At 61.7% G+C, this 21,162-nt stretch overlaps 1 protein-coding gene across 1 annotated transcript in view; it reads right to left on the reverse strand.

Annotated features, from left to right (window-relative positions):
- LOC142485981 (arf-GAP with GTPase, ANK repeat and PH domain-containing protein 3-like) overlaps positions 1-21,162 on the reverse strand; it is a gene marked incomplete at both ends in the record, with an annotated part of 188,938 nt that overhangs the window by 9,896 nt on the left and 157,880 nt on the right. The window contains one exon of the mRNA XM_075584637.1: positions 6,615-6,770. Coding sequence (XP_075440752.1) covers positions 6,615-6,770 — 156 coding nt within the window. The remainder of the gene's footprint in view (positions 1-6,614; positions 6,771-21,162) is intronic.

Here is a 21,162-nt window from a genome sequence, read left to right on the forward strand (position 1 = left end):
GAGACAGACGTGCCGGCACAGTACACAGATACAGACGTGCCGGCACAGTACACAGATACAGACGTGCCGGCACAGTACACAGATATAGACGTGCCGGCACAGTACACAGAGACAGACGTGCCGGCACAGTACACGGATACAGACGTGCCGGCACAGTACACAGAGACAGACGTGCCGGCACAGTACACAGATACAGACGTGCCGGCACAGTACACAGATACAGACGTGCCGGCACAGTACACGGATACAGACGTGCCGGCACAGTACACGGATATAGACGTGCCGGCACAGTACACGGATACAGACGTGCCGGCACAGTACACAGAGACAGACGTGCCGGCACAGTACACGGATACAGACGTGCCGGCACAGTACACGGATACAGACGTGCCGGCACAGTACACAGAGACAGACGTGCCGGCACAGTACACAGATACAGACGTGCCGGCACAGTACACAGATACAGACGTGCCGGCACAGTACACAGATACAGACGTGCCGGCACAGTACACAGATACAGACGTGCCGGCACAGTACACAGATACAGACGTGCCGGCACAGTACACAGAGACAGACGTGCCGGCACAGTACACAGAGACAGACGGTGCCGGCACAGTACACAGAGACAGACGTGCCGGCACAGTACACAGAGACAGACGTGCCGGCACAGTACACAGAGACAGACGTGCCGGCACAGTACACAGAGACAGACGTGCCGGCACAGTACACAGATATAGACGTGCCGGCACAGTACACAGAGACAGACGTGCCGGCACAGTACACAGAGACAGACGTGCCGGCACAGTACACAGAGACAGACGTGCCGGCACAGTACACAGATACAGACGTGCCGGCACAGTACACAGAGACAGACGTGCCGGCACAGTACACAGAGACAGACGTGCCGGCACAGTACACAGAGACAGACGTGCCGGCACAGTACACAGATACAGACGTGCCGGCACAGTACACAGAGACAGACGTGCCGGCACAGTACACAGATACAGACGTGCCGGCACAGTACACAGATACAGACGTGCCGGGACAGTACACAGAGACAGACGTGCCAGCACAGTACACAGATACAGACGTGCCGGGACAGTACACAGATACAGACGTGCCGGCACAGTACACAGAGACAGACGTGCCAGCACAGTACACAGATACAGACGTGCCGGGACAGTACACAGATACAGACGTGCCGGCACAGTACACAGAGACAGACGTGCCGGCACAGTACACAGATACAGACGTGCCGGCACAGTACACAGAGACAGACGTGCCGGCACAGTACACAGAGACAGACGTGCCGGCCCAGTACACAGAGACAGACGTGCCAGCACAGTACACAGATACAGACGTGCCGGGACAGTACACAGATACAGACGTGCCGGCACAGTACACAGAGACAGACGTGCCGGCACAGTACACAGATAAAGACATGCGTGTGCGTGCTCACACACAGGAGAGGGGGGACTGCGTGCTCACACACATGAGAGGGGGGAATGCGTGTGCGTGCTCACACAGGAGAGGGGGGACTGCGTGTGCGTGCTCACACACAGGAGAGGGGGGAATGCGTGTGCGTGCTCACACACAGGAGAGGGGGAATGCGTGTGCGTGCTCACACACAGGAGAGGGGGGAATGCGTGTGTGCTCACACACAGGAGAGCTGGAATGCGTGTGCGTGCTCACACACAGGAGAGGGGGGAATGCGTGTGCGTGCTCACACACAGGAGAGGGGGGACTGCGTGTGCGTGCTCACACACAGGAGAGGGGGGAATGCATCGTACGTGCTCACACACAGGAGAGGGGGCGACTGCGTGTGCGTGCTCACACACAAGAGAGGGGGGAATGCGTGTGCGTGCTCACACACAGGAGAGGGGGGGAATGCGTGTGCGTGCTCACACACAGGAGAGGGGGGAATGCGTGTGCGTGCTCACACACAGGAGAGGGGGGAATGCGTGTGCATGCTCACACACAGGAGAGGGGGAATGCGTGTGCGTGCTCACACACAGGAGAGGGGGGACTGCGTGTGCGTGCTCACACACAGGAGAGGGGGGAATGCGTGTGCGTGCTCACACACAGAGAGGGGGACTGCGTGTGCGTGCTCAAACACAGGAGAGGGGGAATGCGTGTGCGTGCTCACACACAGGAGAGGGGGGAATGCGTGTGCGGGCTCACACACAGGAGAGGGGGGACTGCGTGTGCGTGCTCACACACAGGAGAGGGGGGAATGCGTGTGCGTGCTCCACACACAGGAGAGGGGGGGAATGCGTGTGCGTGCTCACACACAGGAGAGGGGGGAATGGTGGTGCGTGCTCACACACAGGAGAGGGGGAATGCTGTGTGCGTGCTCACACACAGGAGAGGGGGGACTGTGTGTGCGTGCTCACACACAGGAGAGGGGGGGAATGCGTGTGCGTGCTCACACACAGGAGAGGGGGACTGCGTGTGCGTGCTCAAACACAGGAGAGGGGGAATGCGTGTGCGTGCTCACACACAGGAGAGGGGGGACTGCGTGTGCGTGCTCACACACAGGAGAGGGGGGAATGCGTGTGCGGGCTCACACACCAGGAGAGGGGGAATGCGTGTGCGTGCTCACACACAGGAGAGGGGGGACTGCGTGTGCGTGCTCACACACAGGAGAGGGGGGACTGCGTGGCGAGCTCACACACAGGAGAGGGGGGAATGCGTGTGCGTGCTCACACACAGGAGAGGGGGGACTGCGTGTGCGTGCTCACACACAGGAGAGGGGGGAATGCGTGTGCGTGCTCACACACAGGAGAGGGGGGAATGCGTGTGCGTGCTCACACACAGGAGAGGGGGAATGCGTGTGCAGTGCTCACACACAGGAGAGGGGGGACTGCGTGTGCGTGCTCACACACAGGAGAGGGGGACTGCGTGTGCGTGCTCACACACAGGAGAGGGGGGGAATGCGTGTGCGTGCTCACACACAGGAGAGGGGGGAATGCGTGTGCGTGCTCACACACAGGAGAGGGGGAATGCGTGTGCGTGCTCACACACAGGAGAGGGGGGAATGCGTGTGCGTGCTCACACACAGGAGAGGGGGGAAATGCGTGTGCGTGCTCACACACAGGAGAGGGGGGAATGCGTGTGCGTGCTCACACACAGGAGAGGGGGGACTGCGTGTGCGTGCTCACACACAGGAGAGGGGGGAATGCGTGAGCGTGCTCACACACAGGAGAGGGGGGAATGCGTGTGCGTGCTCACACACAGGAGAGGGGGAATGCGGTGTGCGTGCTCACACACAGGAGAGGGGGGGAATGCGTGTGCGTGCTCACACACAGAGAGGGGGGAATGCGTGTGCGTGCTCACACACAGGAGAGGGGGGAATGCTGGTGTGCGTGCTCACACACAGGAGAGGGGGGAATGCGTGTGCGTGCTCACACACAGGAGAGGGGGGAATGCGTGTGCGTGCTCACACACAGGAGAGGGGGGACTGCGTGTACGTGCTCACACACAGGACAGGGGGGAATGCGTGTGCGTGCTCACACACAGGAGAGGGGGGAATGCGTGTGCGTGCTCACACACAGGAGAGGGGGAATGCGTGTGCGTGCTCACACACAGGAGAGGGGGAATGCGTGTGCGTGCTCACACACAGGAGAGGGGGACTGCGTGTGCGTGCTCACACACAGGAGAGGGGGGAATGCGTGTGCGTGCTCACACACAGGAGAGGGGGGAATGCGTGTGCGTGCTCACACACAGGAGAGGGGGGAATGCGTGTGCGTGCTCACACACAGGAGAGGGGGAATGCGTGTGCGTGCTCACACACAGGAGAGGGGGGACTACGTGTGCATGCTCACACACAGGAGAGGGGGGACTGCGTGTGCGTGCTCACACACAGGAGAGGGGGGAATGCGTGTGCGTGCTCACACACAGGAGAGGGGGGAATGCGTGTGCGTGCTCACACACAGGAGAGGGGGGAATGCGTGTGCGTGCTCACACACAGGAGAGGGCGGAATGCGTGTGCGTGCTCACACACAGGAGAGGGGGGAATGCGTGTGCGTGCTCACACACAGGAGAGGGGGGAATGCGTGTGCGTGCTCACACACAGGAGAGGGGGGAATGCGTGTGCGTGCTCACACACAGGAGAGGGGGGACTGCGTGTGCGTGCTCACACACAGGAGAGGGGGGAATGCATGTGCGTGCTCACACACAGGAGAGGGGGAATGCGTGTGCGTGCTCACACACAGGAGAGGGGGGAATGCGTGTGCGTGCTCACACACAGGAGAGGGGGGAATGCGTGTGCGTGCTCACACACAGGAGAGGGGGAATGCGTGTGCGTGCTCACACACAGGAGAGGGGGGAATGCGTGCGTGCTCACACACAGGAGAGGGGGGGGACTGCGTGTGCGTGCTCACACACAGGAGAGGAGGGAATGCGTGTGTGTGCTCACACACAGGAGAGGGGGGAATGCGTGTGCGTGCTCACACACAGGAGAGGGGGGAATGCGTGTGCGTACTCACACACAGGAGAGGGGGGAATGCGTGTGCGTGCTCACACACAGGAGAGGGGGGAATGCGTGTGCGTGCTCACACACAGGAGAGGGGGGAATGCGTGTGCGTACTCACACACAGGAGAGGGGGGAATGCGTGTGCGTGCTCACAAACAGGAGAGGGGGAATGCGTGTGCGTGCTCACACACAGGACAGGGGGGAATGCGTGTGCGTGCTCACACACAGGAGAGGGGGGACTGCGTGTACGTGCTCACACACAGGAGAGGGGGGACTGCGTGTGCGTGCTCACACACAGGAGAGGAGGGAATGCGTGTGCGTGCTCACACACAGGAGAGGGGGGGCTGCGTGTGCGTGCTCACACACAGGAGAGGGGGGAATGCGTGTGCGTGCTCACACACAGGAGAGGGGGGAATGAGTGTGCGTGCTCACACACAGGAGAGGGGGGAATGCGTGTGCGTGCTCACACACAGGAGAGGGGGAATGAGTGTGCGTGCTCACACACAGGAGAGGGGGGAATGCGTGTGCGTGCTCACACACAGGAGAGGGGGGACTGCGTGTGCGTGCTCACACACAGGAGAGGGGGGAATGCGTGTGCGTGCTCACACACAGGAGAGGGGGGAATGCGTGTGCGTGCTCACACACAGGAGAGGGGGGAATGCGTGTGCGTGCTCACACACAGGAGAGGGGGGAATGCGTGTGCGTGCTCACACACAGGAGAGGGGGGAATGCGTGTGCGTGCTCACACACAGGAGAGGGGGAATGCGTGTGCGTGCTCACACACAGGAGAGGGGGGACTGCGTGTGCGTGCTCACACACAGGAGAGGGGGGAATGCGTGTGCGTGCTCACACACAGGAGAGGGGGAATGCGTGTGCGTGCTCACACACAGGAGAGGGGGGAATGCGTGTGCGTGCTCACACACAGGAGAGGGGGGAATGCGTGTGCGTGCTCACACACAGGAGAGGGGGGAATGCGTGTGCGTGCTCACACACAGGAGAGGGGGGAATGCGTGTGCGTGCTCACACACAGGAGAGGGGGGACTGCGTGTGCGTGCTCACACACAGGAGAGGGGGGAATGCGTGTGCGTGCTCACACACAGGAGAGGGGGGAATGCGTGTGCGTGCTCACACACAGGAGAGGGGGGAATGCGTGTGCGTGCTCACACACAGGAGAGGGGGGAATGCGTGTGCGTGCTCACACACAGGAGAGGGGGAATGCGTGTGCGTGCTCACACACAGGAGAGGGGGGACTGCGTGTGCGTGCTCACACACAGGAGAGGGGGGAATGCGTGTGCGTGCTCACACACAGGAGAGGGGGGAATGCGTGTGCGTGCTCACACACAGGAGAGGGGGGGAATGCGTGTGCGTGCTCACACACAGGAGAGGGGGGACTGCGTGTGCGTGCTCACACACAGGAGAGGGGGGAATGCGTGTGCGTGCTCACACACAGGAGAGGGGGAATGCGTGTGCGTGCTCACACACAGGAGAGGGGGGAATGCGTGTGAGTGCTCACACACAGGAGAGGGGGGACTGCGTGTGCGTGCTCACACACAGGAGAGGGGGGACTGCGTGTGCGTGCTCACACACAGGAGAGGGGGAATGCGTGTGCGTGCTCACACACAGGAGAGGGGGAATGCGTGAGCGTGCTCACACACAGGAGAGGGGGGACTGTGTGTGCGTGCTCACACACAGGAGAGGGGGAATGCGTGTGTGTGCTCACACACAGGAGAGGGGGGAATGCGTGTGCGTGCTCACACACAGGAGAGGGGGGAATGCGTGTGCGTGCTCACACACAGGAGAGGGGGGAATGCGTGTGCGTGCTCACACACAGGAGAGGGGGGAATGCGTGTGCGTGCTCACACACAGGAGAGGGGGGAATGCGTGTGCGTGCTCACACACAGGAGAGGGGGGACTGCGTGTGCGTGCTCACACACAGGAGAGGGGGGACTGCGTGTGCGTGCTCACACACAGGAGAGGGGGGACTGCGTGTGCGTGCTCACACACAGGAGAGGGGGGACTGCGTGTGCGTGCTCACACACAGGACAGGGGGGACTGCGTGTGCGTGCTCACACACAGGAGAGGGGGGACTGCGTGTGCGTGCTCACACACAGGAGAGGGGGGACTGCGTGTGCGTGCTCACCTCCGGGAGTGTCGCCCCAGTTCTCGCCGCTGCACACGGAGAAGGAGCGCTGCTGAATCCCGCCACCGTCGCCCTTACTGCTGAACGCCGACAGGTTCAATCCGCTGAGGGAGCGCTCCGAATGCAGGGAGGCGCTGGAGGAGGAGTGCGGGGCCCCTGAGAAAGAGACCGTCGTGAGAGACGCGAGAGAGACGAGACAGCGCGGGAGAAACGCGAGAGAGACGAGACAGCGCGGGAGAAACGCGAGAGACGAGACAGCGCGGGAGAGACGAGACAGCGCGGGAGAAACGCGAGAGAGACGAGACAGCGCGGGAGAAACGCGAGAGAGACGAGACAGCGCGGGAGAAACGCGAGAGAGACGAGACAGCGCGGGAGAGACGAGACAGCGCGGGAGAAACGCGAGAGAGACGAGACAGCGCGGGTGAGACGAGACAGCGCGGGAGAAACGCGAGAGAGACGAGACAGCGCGGGAGAAACGCGAGAGACGAGACAGCGCGGGAGAAACGCGAGAGAGACGAGACAGCGCGGGAGAAACGTGAGAGAGATGAGACAGCGCGGGAGAAACGCGAGAGAGACGAGACAGCGCGGGAGAAACGCGAGAGAGCCGAGACAGCGCGGGAGAAACGCGAGAGACGAGACAGCGCGGGAGAAACGCGAGAGAGACGAGACAGCGCGGGAGAGACGAGACAGCGCGGGAGAAACGCGAGAGAGACGAGACAGCGCAGGAGAAACGCGAGAGAGCCGAGACAGCGCGGGAGAAACGCGAGAGAGCCGAGACAGCGCGGGAGAAACGCGAGAGACGAGACAGCGCGGGAGAAACGCGAGAGAGACGAGACAGCGCGGGAGAGACGAGACAGCGCGGGAGAAACGCGAGAGAGACGAGACAGCGCGGGAGAAACGCGAGAGAGACGAGACAGCGCGGGAGAAACGAGACAGCGCGGGAAACGCGAGAGACGAGACAGCGCGGGAGAGACGAGACAGCGCGGGAGAAACGCGAGAGAGACGAGACAGCGCGGGAAAAACGCGAGAGAGACGAGACAGCGCGGGAGAAACGCGAGAGAGACGAGACAGCGCGGGAGAAACGCGAGAGACGAGACAGCGCGGGAGAAACGCGAGAGACGAGACAGCGCGGGAGAGACGAGACAGCGCGGGAGAAACGCGAGAGAGACGAGACAGCGCGGGAGAAACGCGAGAGAGACGAGACAGCGCGGGAGAAACGCGAGAGAGACGAGACAGCGCGGGAGAGACGAGACAGCGCGGGAGAGACGAGACAGCGCGGGAGAGACGAGACAGCGCGGGAGAAACGCGAGAGAGACGAGACAGCGCGGGTGAGACGAGACAGCGCGGGAGAAACGCGAGAGAGACGAGACAGCGCGGGAGAAACGCGAGAGACGAGACAGCGCGGGAGAAACGCGAGAGAGACGAGACAGCGCGGGAGAGACGAGACAGCGCGGGAGAAACGCGAGAGAGACGAGACAGCGCGGGAGAAACGCGAGAGAGCCGAGACAGCGCGGGAGAAACGCGAGAGACGAGACAGCGCGGGAGAAACGCGAGAGAGACGAGACAGCGCGGGAGAGACGAGACAGCGCGGGAGAAACGCGAGAGAGACGAGACAGCGCAGGAGAAACGCGAGAGAGCCGAGACAGCGCGGGAGAAACGCGAGAGAGCCGAGACAGCGCGGGAGAAACGCGAGAGACGAGACAGCGCGGGAGAAACGCGAGAGAGACGAGACAGCGCGGGAGAGACGAGACAGCGCGGGAGAAACGCGAGAGAGACGAGACAGCGCGGGAGAAACGCGAGAGAGACGAGACAGCGCGGGAGAAACGAGACAGCGCGGGAGAAACGCGAGAGAGACGAGACAGCGCGGGAGAAACGCGAGAGAGCCGAGACAGCGCGGGAGAAACGCGAGAGAGACGAGACAGCGCGGGAGAGACGAGACAGCGCGGGAGAAACGCGAGAGAGACGAGACAGCGCGGGAGAGACGAGACAGCGCGGGAGAAACGCGAGAGAGACGAGACAACGCGGGAGAAACGCGAGAGAGACGAGACAGCGCGGGAGAACGCGGGAGAAACGAGACAGCGCGAGAGAAACGCGAGAGAGACGAGACAGCGCAGGAGAAACGCGAGAGAGACGAGACAGCGCGGGAGAAACGCGAGAGAGACGAGACAGCGCGGGAGAAACGAGACAGCGCGGGAGAAACGCGAGAGAGATGAGACAGCGCGGGAGAAACGCGAGAGAGACGAGACAGCGCGGGAGAAACACGAGAGAGACGAGACAGAGCGGGAGAGACGAGACAACGCGGGAGAAACGCGAGACAGCCGCGAGAGAGACGAGACAGCGTGGGAGAAACGCGAGAGAGACGAGACAGCGCGGGAGAAACGCGAGAGAGACGAGACAGCGCGGGAGAAACGCGAGAGACGAGACAGCGCGGGGAAACGCGAGAGAGACGAGACAGCGCGGGAGAGACGAGACAACGCGGGAGAAACGCGAGACAGCCGCGAGAGAGACGAGACAGCGCGGGAGAAACGCGAGAGAGATGAGACAGCGCGGGAGAAACGCGAGAGAGACGAGACAGCGCGGGAGAAATGAGACAGCGCGGGAGAAACGCGAGAGACGAGACAGCGCGGGAGAAACGTGAGAGAGACGAGACAGCGCGGGAGAAATGCAAGAGAGACGAGACAGCGTGGGAGAAACGCGAGAGAGACGAGACAGAGCGGGAGAAACGCGAGAGAGATGAGACAGCGTGGGAGAAACGCGAGAGAGACGAGACAGCACGGGAGAAACGCGAGAGAGACGAGACAGCGCGGGAGAAACGCGAGAGAGAAGAGACAGCGCGGGAGAAACGCGAGAGAGACGAGACAGCACGGGAGAAATGCGAGACAGCCGCGAGAGAGACGAGATAGCGCGGGAGAAATGCGAGACAGCCGCGAGAGAGACGAGACAGCACGGGAGAAATGCGAGAGAGACGAGACAGCACGGGAGAAACGCGAGAGACGCGAGACAACGCGGGAGAAACGCGAGAGAGACGAGACAGCGCGGTAGAAACGCGAGACAGCCGCGAGAGAGACGAGATAGCGCGGGAGAAATGCGAGACAGCCGCGAGAGAGACGAGACAGCACGGGAGAAATGCGAGAGAGACGAGACAACACGGGAGAAACGCGAGAGACACGAGACAGCGCGGGAGAAACGCGAGAGAGACGAGACAGCGCGGGAGAAATGCGAGAGACACGAGACAGCGCGGGAGAAACGCGAGAGAGATGAGACAGCGCGGGAGAAACGCGAGAGACACGAGACAACGAGGGAGAAACGCGAGAGAGATGAGACAGCGCGGGAGAGACGAGACACCGCAAGAGAAATGCGAGAGACACGAGACAGCGCGGGAGAAACGCGAGAGAGACGAGACAGCGCGGGAGAAACGCGAGAGACACGAGACAACGCGAGAGACACGAGACAGCGTGGGAGAAACGCGAGAGAGACGAGACAGCGCGGGAGAAACGCGAGAGAGACGAGACAGCACCGGAGAAACGCGAGAGAGACGAGAAAGTGAGGGAGAAACGCGAGAGAGACGAGACAGCGCGGGAGAAACGCGAGAGAGAAGAGACAGCGCGGGAGAAATGCGAGACAGTCGCGAGAGAGACGAGACAGCGCGGGAGAAACGCGAGAGAGACAAGACAGCACGGGAGAGACGCGAGACAGCCGCGAGAGACGCGAGAGAGACGAGACAGCGAGGGAGAGACGAGACAGCGTGGGAGAAACGCGAGAGAGACGAGACAGCGCGGGAGAAACGCGAGAGAGACGAGACAGCGCGGGAGAAACGCGAGAGACGAGACAGCGCGGGGAAACGCGAGAGAGACGAGACAGCGCGGGAGAGACGAGACAACGCGGGAGAAACGCGAGACAGCCGCGACAGAGACGAGACAGCGCGGGAGAAACGCGAGAGAGATGAGACAGCGCGGGAGAAACGCGAGAGAGACGAGACAGCGCGGGAGAAATGAGACAGCGCGGGAGAAACGCGAGAGACGAGACAGCGCGGGAGAAACGTGAGAGAGACGAGACAGCGCGGGAGAAATGCAAGAGAGACGAGACAGCGTGGGAGAAACGCGAGAGAGACGAGACAGAGCGGGAGAAACGCGAGAGAGATGAGACAGCGTGGGAGAAACGCGAGAGAGACGAGACAGCACGGGAGAAACGCGAGAGAGACGAGACAGCGCGGGAGAAACGCGAGAGAGAAGAGACAGCGCGGGAGAAACGCGAGAGAGACGAGACAGCACGGGAGAAATGCGAGACAGCCGCGAGAGAGACGAGATAGCGCGGGAGAAATGCGAGACAGCCGCGAGAGAGACGAGACAGCACGGGAGAAATGCGAGAGAGACGAGACAGCACGGGAGAAACGCGAGAGACGCGAGACAACGCGGGAGAAACGCGAGAGAGACGAGACAGCGCGGGAGAAACGCGAGACAGCCGCGAGAGAGACGAGATAGCGCGGGAGAAATGCGAGACAGCCGCGAGAGAGACGAGACAGCACGGGAGAAATGCGAGAGAGACGAGACAACACGGGAGAAACGCGAGAGACACGAGACAGCGCGGGAGAAACGCGAGAGAGACGAGACAGCGCGGGAGAAATGCGAGAGACACGAGACAGCGCGGGAGAAACGCGAGAGAGATGAGACAGCGCGGGAGAAACGCGAGAGACACGAGACAACGAGGGAGAAACGCGAGAGAGATGAGACAGCGCGGGAGAGACGAGACACCGCAAGAGAAATGCGAGAGACACGAGACAGCGCGGGAGAAACGCGAGAGAGACGAGACAGCGCGGGAGAAACGCGAGAGACGAGACAGCGCGGGAGAAACGCGAGAGACGAGACAGCGCGGGAGAGACGAGACAGCGCGGGAGAAACGCGAGAGAGACGAGACAGCGCGGGAAAAACGCGAGAGAGACGAGACAGCGCGGGAGAAACGCGAGAGAGACGAGACAGCGCGGGAGAAACGCGAGAGACGAGACAGCGCGGGAGAAACGCGAGAGACGAGACAGCGCGGGAGAGACGAGACAGCGCGGGAGAAACGCGAGAGAGACGAGACAGCGCGGGAGAAACGCGAGAGAGACGAGACAGCGCGGGAGAAACGCGAGAGAGACGAGACAGCGCGGGAGAGACGAGACAGCGCGGGAGAGACGAGACAGCGCGGGAGAAACGCGAGAGAGACGAGACAGCGCGGGTGAGACGAGACAGCGCGGGAGAAACGCGAGAGAGACGAGACAGCGCGGGAGAAACGCGAGAGACGAGACAGCGCGGGAGAAACGCGAGAGAGACGAGACAGCGCGGGAGAGACGAGACAGCGCGGGAGAAACGCGAGAGAGACGAGACAGCGCGGGAGAAACGCGAGAGAGCCGAGACAGCGCGGGAGAAACGCGAGAGACGAGACAGCGCGGGAGAAACGCGAGAGAGACGAGACAGCGCGGGAGAGACGAGACAGCGCGGGAGAAACGCGAGAGAGACGAGACAGCGCAGGAGAAACGCGAGAGAGCCGAGACAGCGCGGGAGAAACGCGAGAGAGCCGAGACAGCGCGGGAGAAACGCGAGAGACGAGACAGCGCGGGAGAAACGCGAGAGAGACGAGACAGCGCGGGAGAGACGAGACAGCGCGGGAGAAACGCGAGAGAGACGAGACAGCGCGGGAGAAACGCGAGAGAGACGAGACAGCGCGGGAGAAACGAGACAGCGCGGGAGAAACGCGAGAGAGACGAGACAGCGTGGGAGAAACGCGAGAGAGCCGAGACAGCGCGGGAGAAACGCGAGAGAGACGAGACAGCGCGGGAGAGACGAGACAGCGCGGGAGAAACGCGAGAGAGACGAGACAGCGCGGGAGAGACGAGACAGCGCGGGAGAAACGCGAGAGAGACGAGACAACGCGGGAGAAACGCGAGAGAGACGAGACAGCGCGGGAGAACGCGGGAGAAACGAGACAGCGCGAGAGAAACGCGAGAGAGACGAGACAGCGCAGGAGAAACGCGAGAGAGACGAGACAGCGCGGGAGAAACGCGAGAGAGACGAGACAGCGCGGGAGAAACGAGACAGCGCGGGAGAAACGCGAGAGAGATGAGACAGCGCGGGAGAAACGCGAGAGAGACGAGACAGCGCGGGAGAAACACGAGAGAGACGAGACAGAGCGGGAGAGACGAGACAACGCGGGAGAAACGCGAGACAGCCGCGAGAGAGACGAGACAGCGTGGGAGAAACGCGAGAGAGACGAGACAGCGCGGGAGAAACGCGAGAGAGACGAGACAGCGCGGGAGAAACGCGAGAGACGAGACAGCGCGGGGAAACGCGAGAGAGACGAGACAGCGCGGGAGAGACGAGACAACGCGGGAGAAACGCGAGACAGCCGCGAGAGAGACGAGACAGCGCGGGAGAAACGCGAGAGAGATGAGACAGCGCGGGAGAAACGCGAGAGAGACGAGACAGCGCGGGAGAAATGAGACAGCGCGGGAGAAACGCGAGAGACGAGACAGCGCGGGAGAAACGTGAGAGAGACGAGACAGCGCGGGAGAAATGCAAGAGAGACGAGACAGCGTGGGAGAAACGCGAGAGAGACGAGACAGAGCGGGAGAAACGCGAGAGAGATGAGACAGCGTGGGAGAAACGCGAGAGAGACGAGACAGCACGGGAGAAACGCGAGAGAGACGAGACAGCGCGGGAGAAACGCGAGAGAGAAGAGACAGCGCGGGAGAAACGCGAGAGAGACGAGACAGCACGGGAGAAATGCGAGACAGCCGCGAGAGAGACGAGATAGCGCGGGAGAAATGCGAGACAGCCGCGAGAGAGACGAGACAGCACGGGAGAAATGCGAGAGAGACGAGACAGCACTGGAGAAACGCGAGAGACGCGAGACAACGCGGGAGAAACGCGAGAGAGACGAGACAGCGCGGGAGAAACGCGAGACAGCCGCGAGAGAGACGAGATAGCGCGGGAGAAATGCGAGACAGCCGCGAGAGAGACGAGACAGCACGGGAGAAATGCGAGAGAGACGAGACAACACGGGAGAAACGCGAGAGACACGAGACAGCGCGGGAGAAACGCGAGAGAGACGAGACAGCGCGGGAGAAATGCGAGAGACACGAGACAGCGCGGGAGAAACGCGAGAGAGATGAGACAGCGCGGGAGAAACGCGAGAGACACGAGACAACGAGGGAGAAACGCGAGAGAGATGAGACAGCGCGGGAGAGACGAGACACCGCAAGAGAAATGCGAGAGACACGAGACAGCGCGGGAGAAACGCGAGAGAGACGAGACAGCGCGGGAGAAACGCGAGAGACACGAGACAACGCGAGAGACACGAGACAGCGTGGGAGAAACGCGAGAGAGACGAGACAGCGCGGGAGAAACGCGAGAGAGACGAGACAGCACCGGAGAAACGCGAGAGAGACGAGAAAGTGAGGGAGAAACGCGAGAGAGACGAGACAGCGCGGGAGAAACGCGAGAGAGAAGAGACAGCGCGGGAGAAATGCGAGACAGTCGCGAGAGAGACGAGACAGCGCGGGAGAAACGCGAGAGAGACAAGACAGCACGGGAGAGACGCGAGACAGCCGCGAGAGACGCGAGAGAGACGAGACAGCGAGGGAGAGACGAGACAGCGTGGGAGAAACGCGAGAGAGACGAGACAGCGCGGGAGAAACGCGAGAGAGACGAGACAGCGCGGGAGAAACGCGAGAGACGAGACAGCGCGGGGAAACGCGAGAGAGACGAGACAGCGCGGGAGAGACGAGACAACGCGGGAGAAACGCGAGACAGCCGCGACAGAGACGAGACAGCGCGGGAGAAACGCGAGAGAGATGAGACAGCGCGGGAGAAACGCGAGAGAGACGAGACAGCGCGGGAGAAATGAGACAGCGCGGGAGAAACGCGAGAGACGAGACAGCGCGGGAGAAACGTGAGAGAGACGAGACAGCGCGGGAGAAATGCAAGAGAGACGAGACAGCGTGGGAGAAACGCGAGAGAGACGAGACAGAGCGGGAGAAACGCGAGAGAGATGAGACAGCGTGGGAGAAACGCGAGAGAGACGAGACAGCACGGGAGAAACGCGAGAGAGACGAGACCGCGCGGGAGAAACGCGAGAGAGAAGAGACAGCGCGGGAGAAACGCGAGAGAGACGAGACAGCACGGGAGAAATGCGAGACAGCCGCGAGAGAGACGAGATAGCGCGGGAGAAATGCGAGACAGCCGCGAGAGAGACGAGACAGCACGGGAGAAATGCGAGAGAGACGAGACAACGCGGGAGAAACGCGAGAGAGACGAGACAGCGCGGGAGAAACGCGAGACAGCCGCGAGAGAGACGAGATAGCGTGGGAGAAATGCGAGACAGCCGCGAGAGAGACGAGACAGCACGGGAGAAATGCGAGAGAGACGAGACAACACGGGAGAAACGCGAGAGACACGAGACAGCGCGGGAGAAACGCGAGAGAGACGAGACAGCGCGGGAGAAATGCGAGAGACACGAGACAGCGCGGGAGAAACGCGAGAGAGATGAGACAGCGCGGGAGAAACGCGAGAGACACGAGACAACGCGGGAGAAACGCGAGAGAGATGAGACAGCGCGGGAGAGACGAGACAGCGCAAGAGAAATGCGAGAGACACGAGACAGCGCGGGAGAAACGCGAGAGAGACGAGACAGCGCGGGAGAAACGCGAGAGACACGAGACAACGCGAGAGACACGAGACAGCGTGGGAGAAACGCGAGAGAGACGAGACAGCGCGGGAGAAACGCGAGAGAGACGAGACAGCACCGGAGAAACGCGAGAGAGACGAGAAAGTGAGGGAGAAACGCGAGAGAGACGAGACAGCGCGGGAGAAACGCGAGAGAGAAGAGACAGCGCGGGAGAAATGCGAGACAGTCGCGAGAGAGACGAGACAGCGCGGGAGAAACGCGAGAGAGACAAGACAGCACGGGAGAGACGCGAGACAGCCGCGAGAGACGCGAGAGAGACGAGACAGCGAGGGAGAGACGAGACAGCGTGGGAAAAACGCGAGAGAGACAGCGCGGGAGAAACGCAAGAGAGACGAGACAGCGCGGGAGAGAAGAGAGCGCGGGAGAGACGCGTGAGAGCGCGGGAGACACGAGACAGATGTGAGAGAGACGCGAGACAGGCGTGAGAGAGTCGCGCGCTCCCCCTGTGTGATACACACGTCCCATACAGAGAGGCCGCGCTCCCCCTGTGTGATACACACGTCCCATACAGAGAGGCCGCGCTACCCCTGTGTGATACACACACGTCCCATACAGAGAGGCCGCGCTCCCCCTGTGTGATACACACGTCCCATACAGAGAGGCCGCGCTCCTCCTGTGTGACACACACGTCCCATACAGAGAGGCCACACTCCTCCGGTGTGATACACACAGGTCCCATACAGAGAGGCCGCGCTCCCCCTGTGTGATACACACGTCCCATACAGAGAGGCCGCACTCCTCCTGTGTGATATACACGTCCCATACAGAGAGGCCACGCTCCCCCTGTGTGATACACACACGTCCCATACAGAGAGGCCGCGCTCCTCCTGTGTGATACACACACGTCCCATACAGAGAGGCCGCGCTCCTCCTGTGTGATACACACGTCCCATACAGAGAGGCCGCGCTCCTCCTGTGTGATACACACACGTCCCATACAGAGAGGCCGCGCTCCCCCTGTGTGATACACACGTCCCATACAGAGAGGCCGCGCTCCCCCTGTGTGATACACACGTCCCATACAGAGAGGCCGCGCTCCCCCTGTGTGATACACACGTCCCATACAGAGAGGCCGCGCTCCTCCTGTGTGATACACACACGTCCCATACAGAGAGGCCGCGCTCCCCCTGTGTGATACACACGTCCCATACAGAGAGGCCGCGCTCCCCCTGTGTGATACACACGTCCCATACAGAGAGGCCGCGCTCCCCCTGTGTGATACACACGTCCCATACAGAGAGGCCGCGCTCCTCCTGTGTGATACACACACGTCCCATACAGAGAGGCCGCGCTCCCCCTGTGTGATACACACGTCCCATACAGAGAGGCCGCGCTCCTCCTGTGTGATACACACACGTCCCATACAGAGAGGCCGCGCTCCCCCTGTGTGATACACACGTCCCATACAGAGAGGCCGCGCTCCCCCTGTGTGACACACACGTCCCATACAGAGAGGCCGCGCTCCCCCTGTGTGATACACACGTCCCATACAGAGAGGCCGCGCTCCCCCTGTGTGATACACACACGTCCCATACAGAAAGGCCGCGCTCCCCCTGTGTGATACACACGTCCCATACAGAGAGGCCGCGCTCCCCCTGTGTGATACACACGTCCCATACAGAGAGGCCGCGCTCCCCCTGTGTGATACACACACGTCCCATACAGAAAGGCCGCGCTCCCCCTGTGTGATACACACGTCCCATACAGAGAGGCCGCGCTCCTCCTGTGTGATACACACACGTCCCATACAGAGAGGCCGCGCTCCCCCTGTGTGATACACACACGTCCCATACAGAGAGGCCGCGCTCCCCCTGTGTGATACACACGTCCCATACAGAGAGGCCGTGCTCCTCCTGTGTGATACACACACGTCCCATACAGAGAGGCCGTGCTCCCCCTGTGTGATACACACACGTCCCATACAGAGAGGCCGCGCTCCTCCTGTGTGATACACACACGTCCCATACAGAGAGGCCGCGCTCCTCCTGTGTGATACACACGTCCCATACAGAGAGGCCGCGCTCCCCCTGTGTGATACACACACGTCCCATACAGAGAGGCCGCGCTCACCCTGTGTGATACACACGTCCCATACAGAGAGGCCACGCTCCTCCTGTGTGATACACACGTCCCATACAGAGAGGCCGCGCTCCCCCTGTGTGATACACACGTCCCATACAGAGAGGCCACGCTCCCCCTGTGTGATACACACACGTCCCATACAGAGAGGCCGCGCTCCTCCTGTGTGATACACACGTCCCATACAGAGAGGCCGCGCTCCCCCTGTGTGATACACACGTCCCATACAGAGAGGCCGCGCTCCTCCTGTGTGATACACACACGTCCCATACAGAGAGGCCGCGCTCCCCTGTGTGATACACACGTCCCATACAGAGAGGCCGCGCTCCCCCTGTGTGATACACACACGTCCCATACAGAGAGGCCACGCTCCCCCTGTGTGATACACACGTCCCATACAGAGAGGCCGCGCTCCCCCTGTGTGATACACACGTCCCATACAGAGAGGCCGCGCTCCCCCTGTGTGATACACACACGTCCCATACAGAGAGGCCGCGCTCCCCCTGTGTGATACACACACGTCCCATACAGAGAGGCCGCGCTCCCCCTGTGTGATACAAACGTCCCATACAGAGAGGCCACGCTCCTCCTGTGTGATACACACACGTCCCATACAGAGAGGCCGCGCTCCCCCTGTGTGATACACACGTCCCATACAGAGAGGCCGCGCTCCTCCTGTGTGATACACACGTCCCATACAGAGAGGCCGCGCTCCCCCTGTGTGATACACACACGTCCCATACAGAGAGGCCGCGCTCCCCCTGTGTGATACACACACGTCCCATACAGAGAGGCCGCGCTCCTCCTGTGTGATACACACGTCCCATACAGAGAGGCCGCGCTCCTCCTGTGTGATACACACGTCCCATACAGAGACGCCGCGCTCCCCCTGTGTGATACACACGTCCCATACAGAGAGGCCGCGCTCCCGCTGTGTGATACACACGTCCCATACAGAGAGGCCGCGCTCCCCCTGTGTGATACACACGTCCCATACAGAGAGGCCGCGCTCCTCCTGTGTGATACACACGTCCCATACAGAGAGGCCGCGCTCCTCCTGTGTGATACACACGTCCCATACAGAGAGGCCGCGCTCCCCCTGTGTGATACACACACGTCCCATACAGAGAGGCCGCGCTCCTCCTGTGTGATACACACACGTCCCATACAGAGAGGCCGCGCTCCTCCTGTGTGATACACACGTCCCATACAGAGAGGCCGCGCTCCTCCTGTGTGATACACACGTCCCATACAGAGAGGCCGCGCTCCCCCTGTGTGATACACACGTCCCATACAGAGAGGCCGCGCTCCCCCTGTGTGATACACACGTCCCATACAGAGAGGCCGCGCTCCCCCTGTGTGATACACACGTCCCATACAGAGAGGCCGCGCTCCTCCTGTGTGATACACACGTCCCATACAGAGGGGCCGCACTCCCCCTGTGTGATACACACACGTCCCATACAGAGAGGCCGCGCTCCTCCTGTGTGATACACACGTCCCATACAGAGAGGCCGCGCTCCTCCTGTGTGATACACACACGTCCCATACAGAGAGGCCGCGCTCCTCCTGTGTGATACACACATGTCCCATACAGAGAGGCCACGCTCCCCCTGTGTGATACACACGTCCCATACAGAGAGGCCGCGCTCCTCCTGTGTGATACACACGTCCCATACAGAGAGGCCGCGCTCCTCCTGTGTGATACACACGTCCCATACAGAGAGGCCGCGCTCCCCCTGTGTGATACACACGTCCCATACAGAGAGGCCGCGCTCCCCCTGTGTGATACACACGTCCCATACAGAGAGGCCGCGCTCCCCCTGTGTGATACACACACGTCCCATACAGAGAGGCCGCGCTCCCCCTGTGTGATACACACGTCCCATACAGAGAGGCCGCGCTCCTCCTGTGTGATACACACGTCCCATACAGAGAGGCCGCGCTCCCCCTGTGTGATACACACGTCCCATACAGAGAGGCCGCGCTCCCCCTGTGTGATACACACGTCCCATACAGAGAGGCCGCGCTCCCCCTGTGTGATACACACGTCCCATACAGAGAGGCCGCGCTCCCCCTGTGTGATACACACGTCCCATACAGAGAGGCCGCGCTCCCCCTGTGTGATACACACGTCCCATACAGAGAGGCCGCGCTCCTCCTGTGTGATACACACACGTCCCATACAGAGAGGCCGCGCTCCCCCTGTGTGATACACACATCCCATACAGAGAGGCCGCGCTCCCCCTGTGTGATACACACGTCCCATACAGAGAGGCCACGCTCCTCCTGTGTGATACACACGTCCCATACAGAGAGGCCGCGCTCCCCCTGTGTGATACACACGTCCCATACAGAGAGGCCGCGCTCCCCCTGTGTGATACACACGTCCCATACAGAGAGGCCGCGCTCCCCCTGTGTGATACACACGTCCCATACAGAGAGGCCGCGCTCCCCCTGTGTGATACACACGTCCCATACAGAGAGGCCGCGCTCCCCCTGTGTGATACACACGTCCCATACAGAGAGGCCGCGCTCCCCCTGTGTGATACACACGTCCCATACAGAGAGGCCACGCTCCCCCTGTGTGATACACACGTCCCATACAGAGAGGCCGCGCTCCCCCTGTGTGATACACACGTCCCATACAGAGAGGCCGCGCTCCTCCTGTGTGATACACATGTCCCATACAGAGAGGCCGCGCTCCCCCTGTGTGATACACACACGTCCCATACAGAGAGGCCGCGCTCCTCCTGTGTGATACACACACGTCCCATACAGAGAGGCCGCGCTCCCCCTGTGTGATACACACGTCCCATACAGAGAGGCCGCGCTCCCCCTGTGTGATACACACGTCCCATACAGAGAGGCCGCGTTCCCCCTGTGTGATACACACGTCCCATACAGAGAGGCCGCGCTCCCCCTGTGTGATACACACGTCCCATACAGAGAGGCCGCGCTCCCCCTGTGTGATACACACGTCCCATACAGAGAGGCCGCGCTCCTCCTGTGTGATACACACACGTCCCATACAGAGAGGCCGCGCTCCCCCTGTGTGATACACACGTCCCATACAGAGAGGCCGCGCTCCCCCTGTGTGATACACACACGTCGCAAACAGAGAGGCCGCGCTCCCCCTGTGTGATACACACGTCCCACACAGAGAGGCCGCGCTCCCCCTGTGTGATACACACGTCCCATACAGAGAGGCCGCGCTCCCCCTGTGTGATACACACGTCCCATACAGAGAGGCCGCGCTCCCCCTGTGTGATACACACGTCCCATACAGACAGGCCGCGCTCCCCCTGTGTGATACACACGTCCCATACAGAGAGGCCGCGCTCCCCCTGTGTGATACACACGTCCCATACAGACAGGCCGCGCTCCCCCTGTGTGATACACACGTCCCATACAGAGAGGCCGCGCCCCCCCTGTGTGATACACACGTCCCATACAGAGAGGCCGCGCTCCTCCTGTGTGATACACACGTCCCATACAGAGAGGCCGCGCTCCCCCTGTGTGATACACACGTCCCATACAGAGAGGCCGCGCTCCCCCTGTGTGATACACACACGTCCCATACAGAGAGGCCGCGCTCCTCCTGTGTGATACACACACGTCCCATACAGAGAGGCCGCGCTCCCGCTGTGTGATACATACGTCCCATACAGAGAGGCCGCGCTCCCCCTGTGTGATACACACGTCCCATACAGAGAGGCCGCGCTCCCCCTGTGTGATACACACGTCC

Source organism: Ascaphus truei, unplaced genomic scaffold (assembly GCF_040206685.1).
Source record: "Ascaphus truei isolate aAscTru1 unplaced genomic scaffold, aAscTru1.hap1 HAP1_SCAFFOLD_693, whole genome shotgun sequence".
Lineage (NCBI taxonomy): Eukaryota > Metazoa > Chordata > Amphibia > Anura > Ascaphidae > Ascaphus > Ascaphus truei.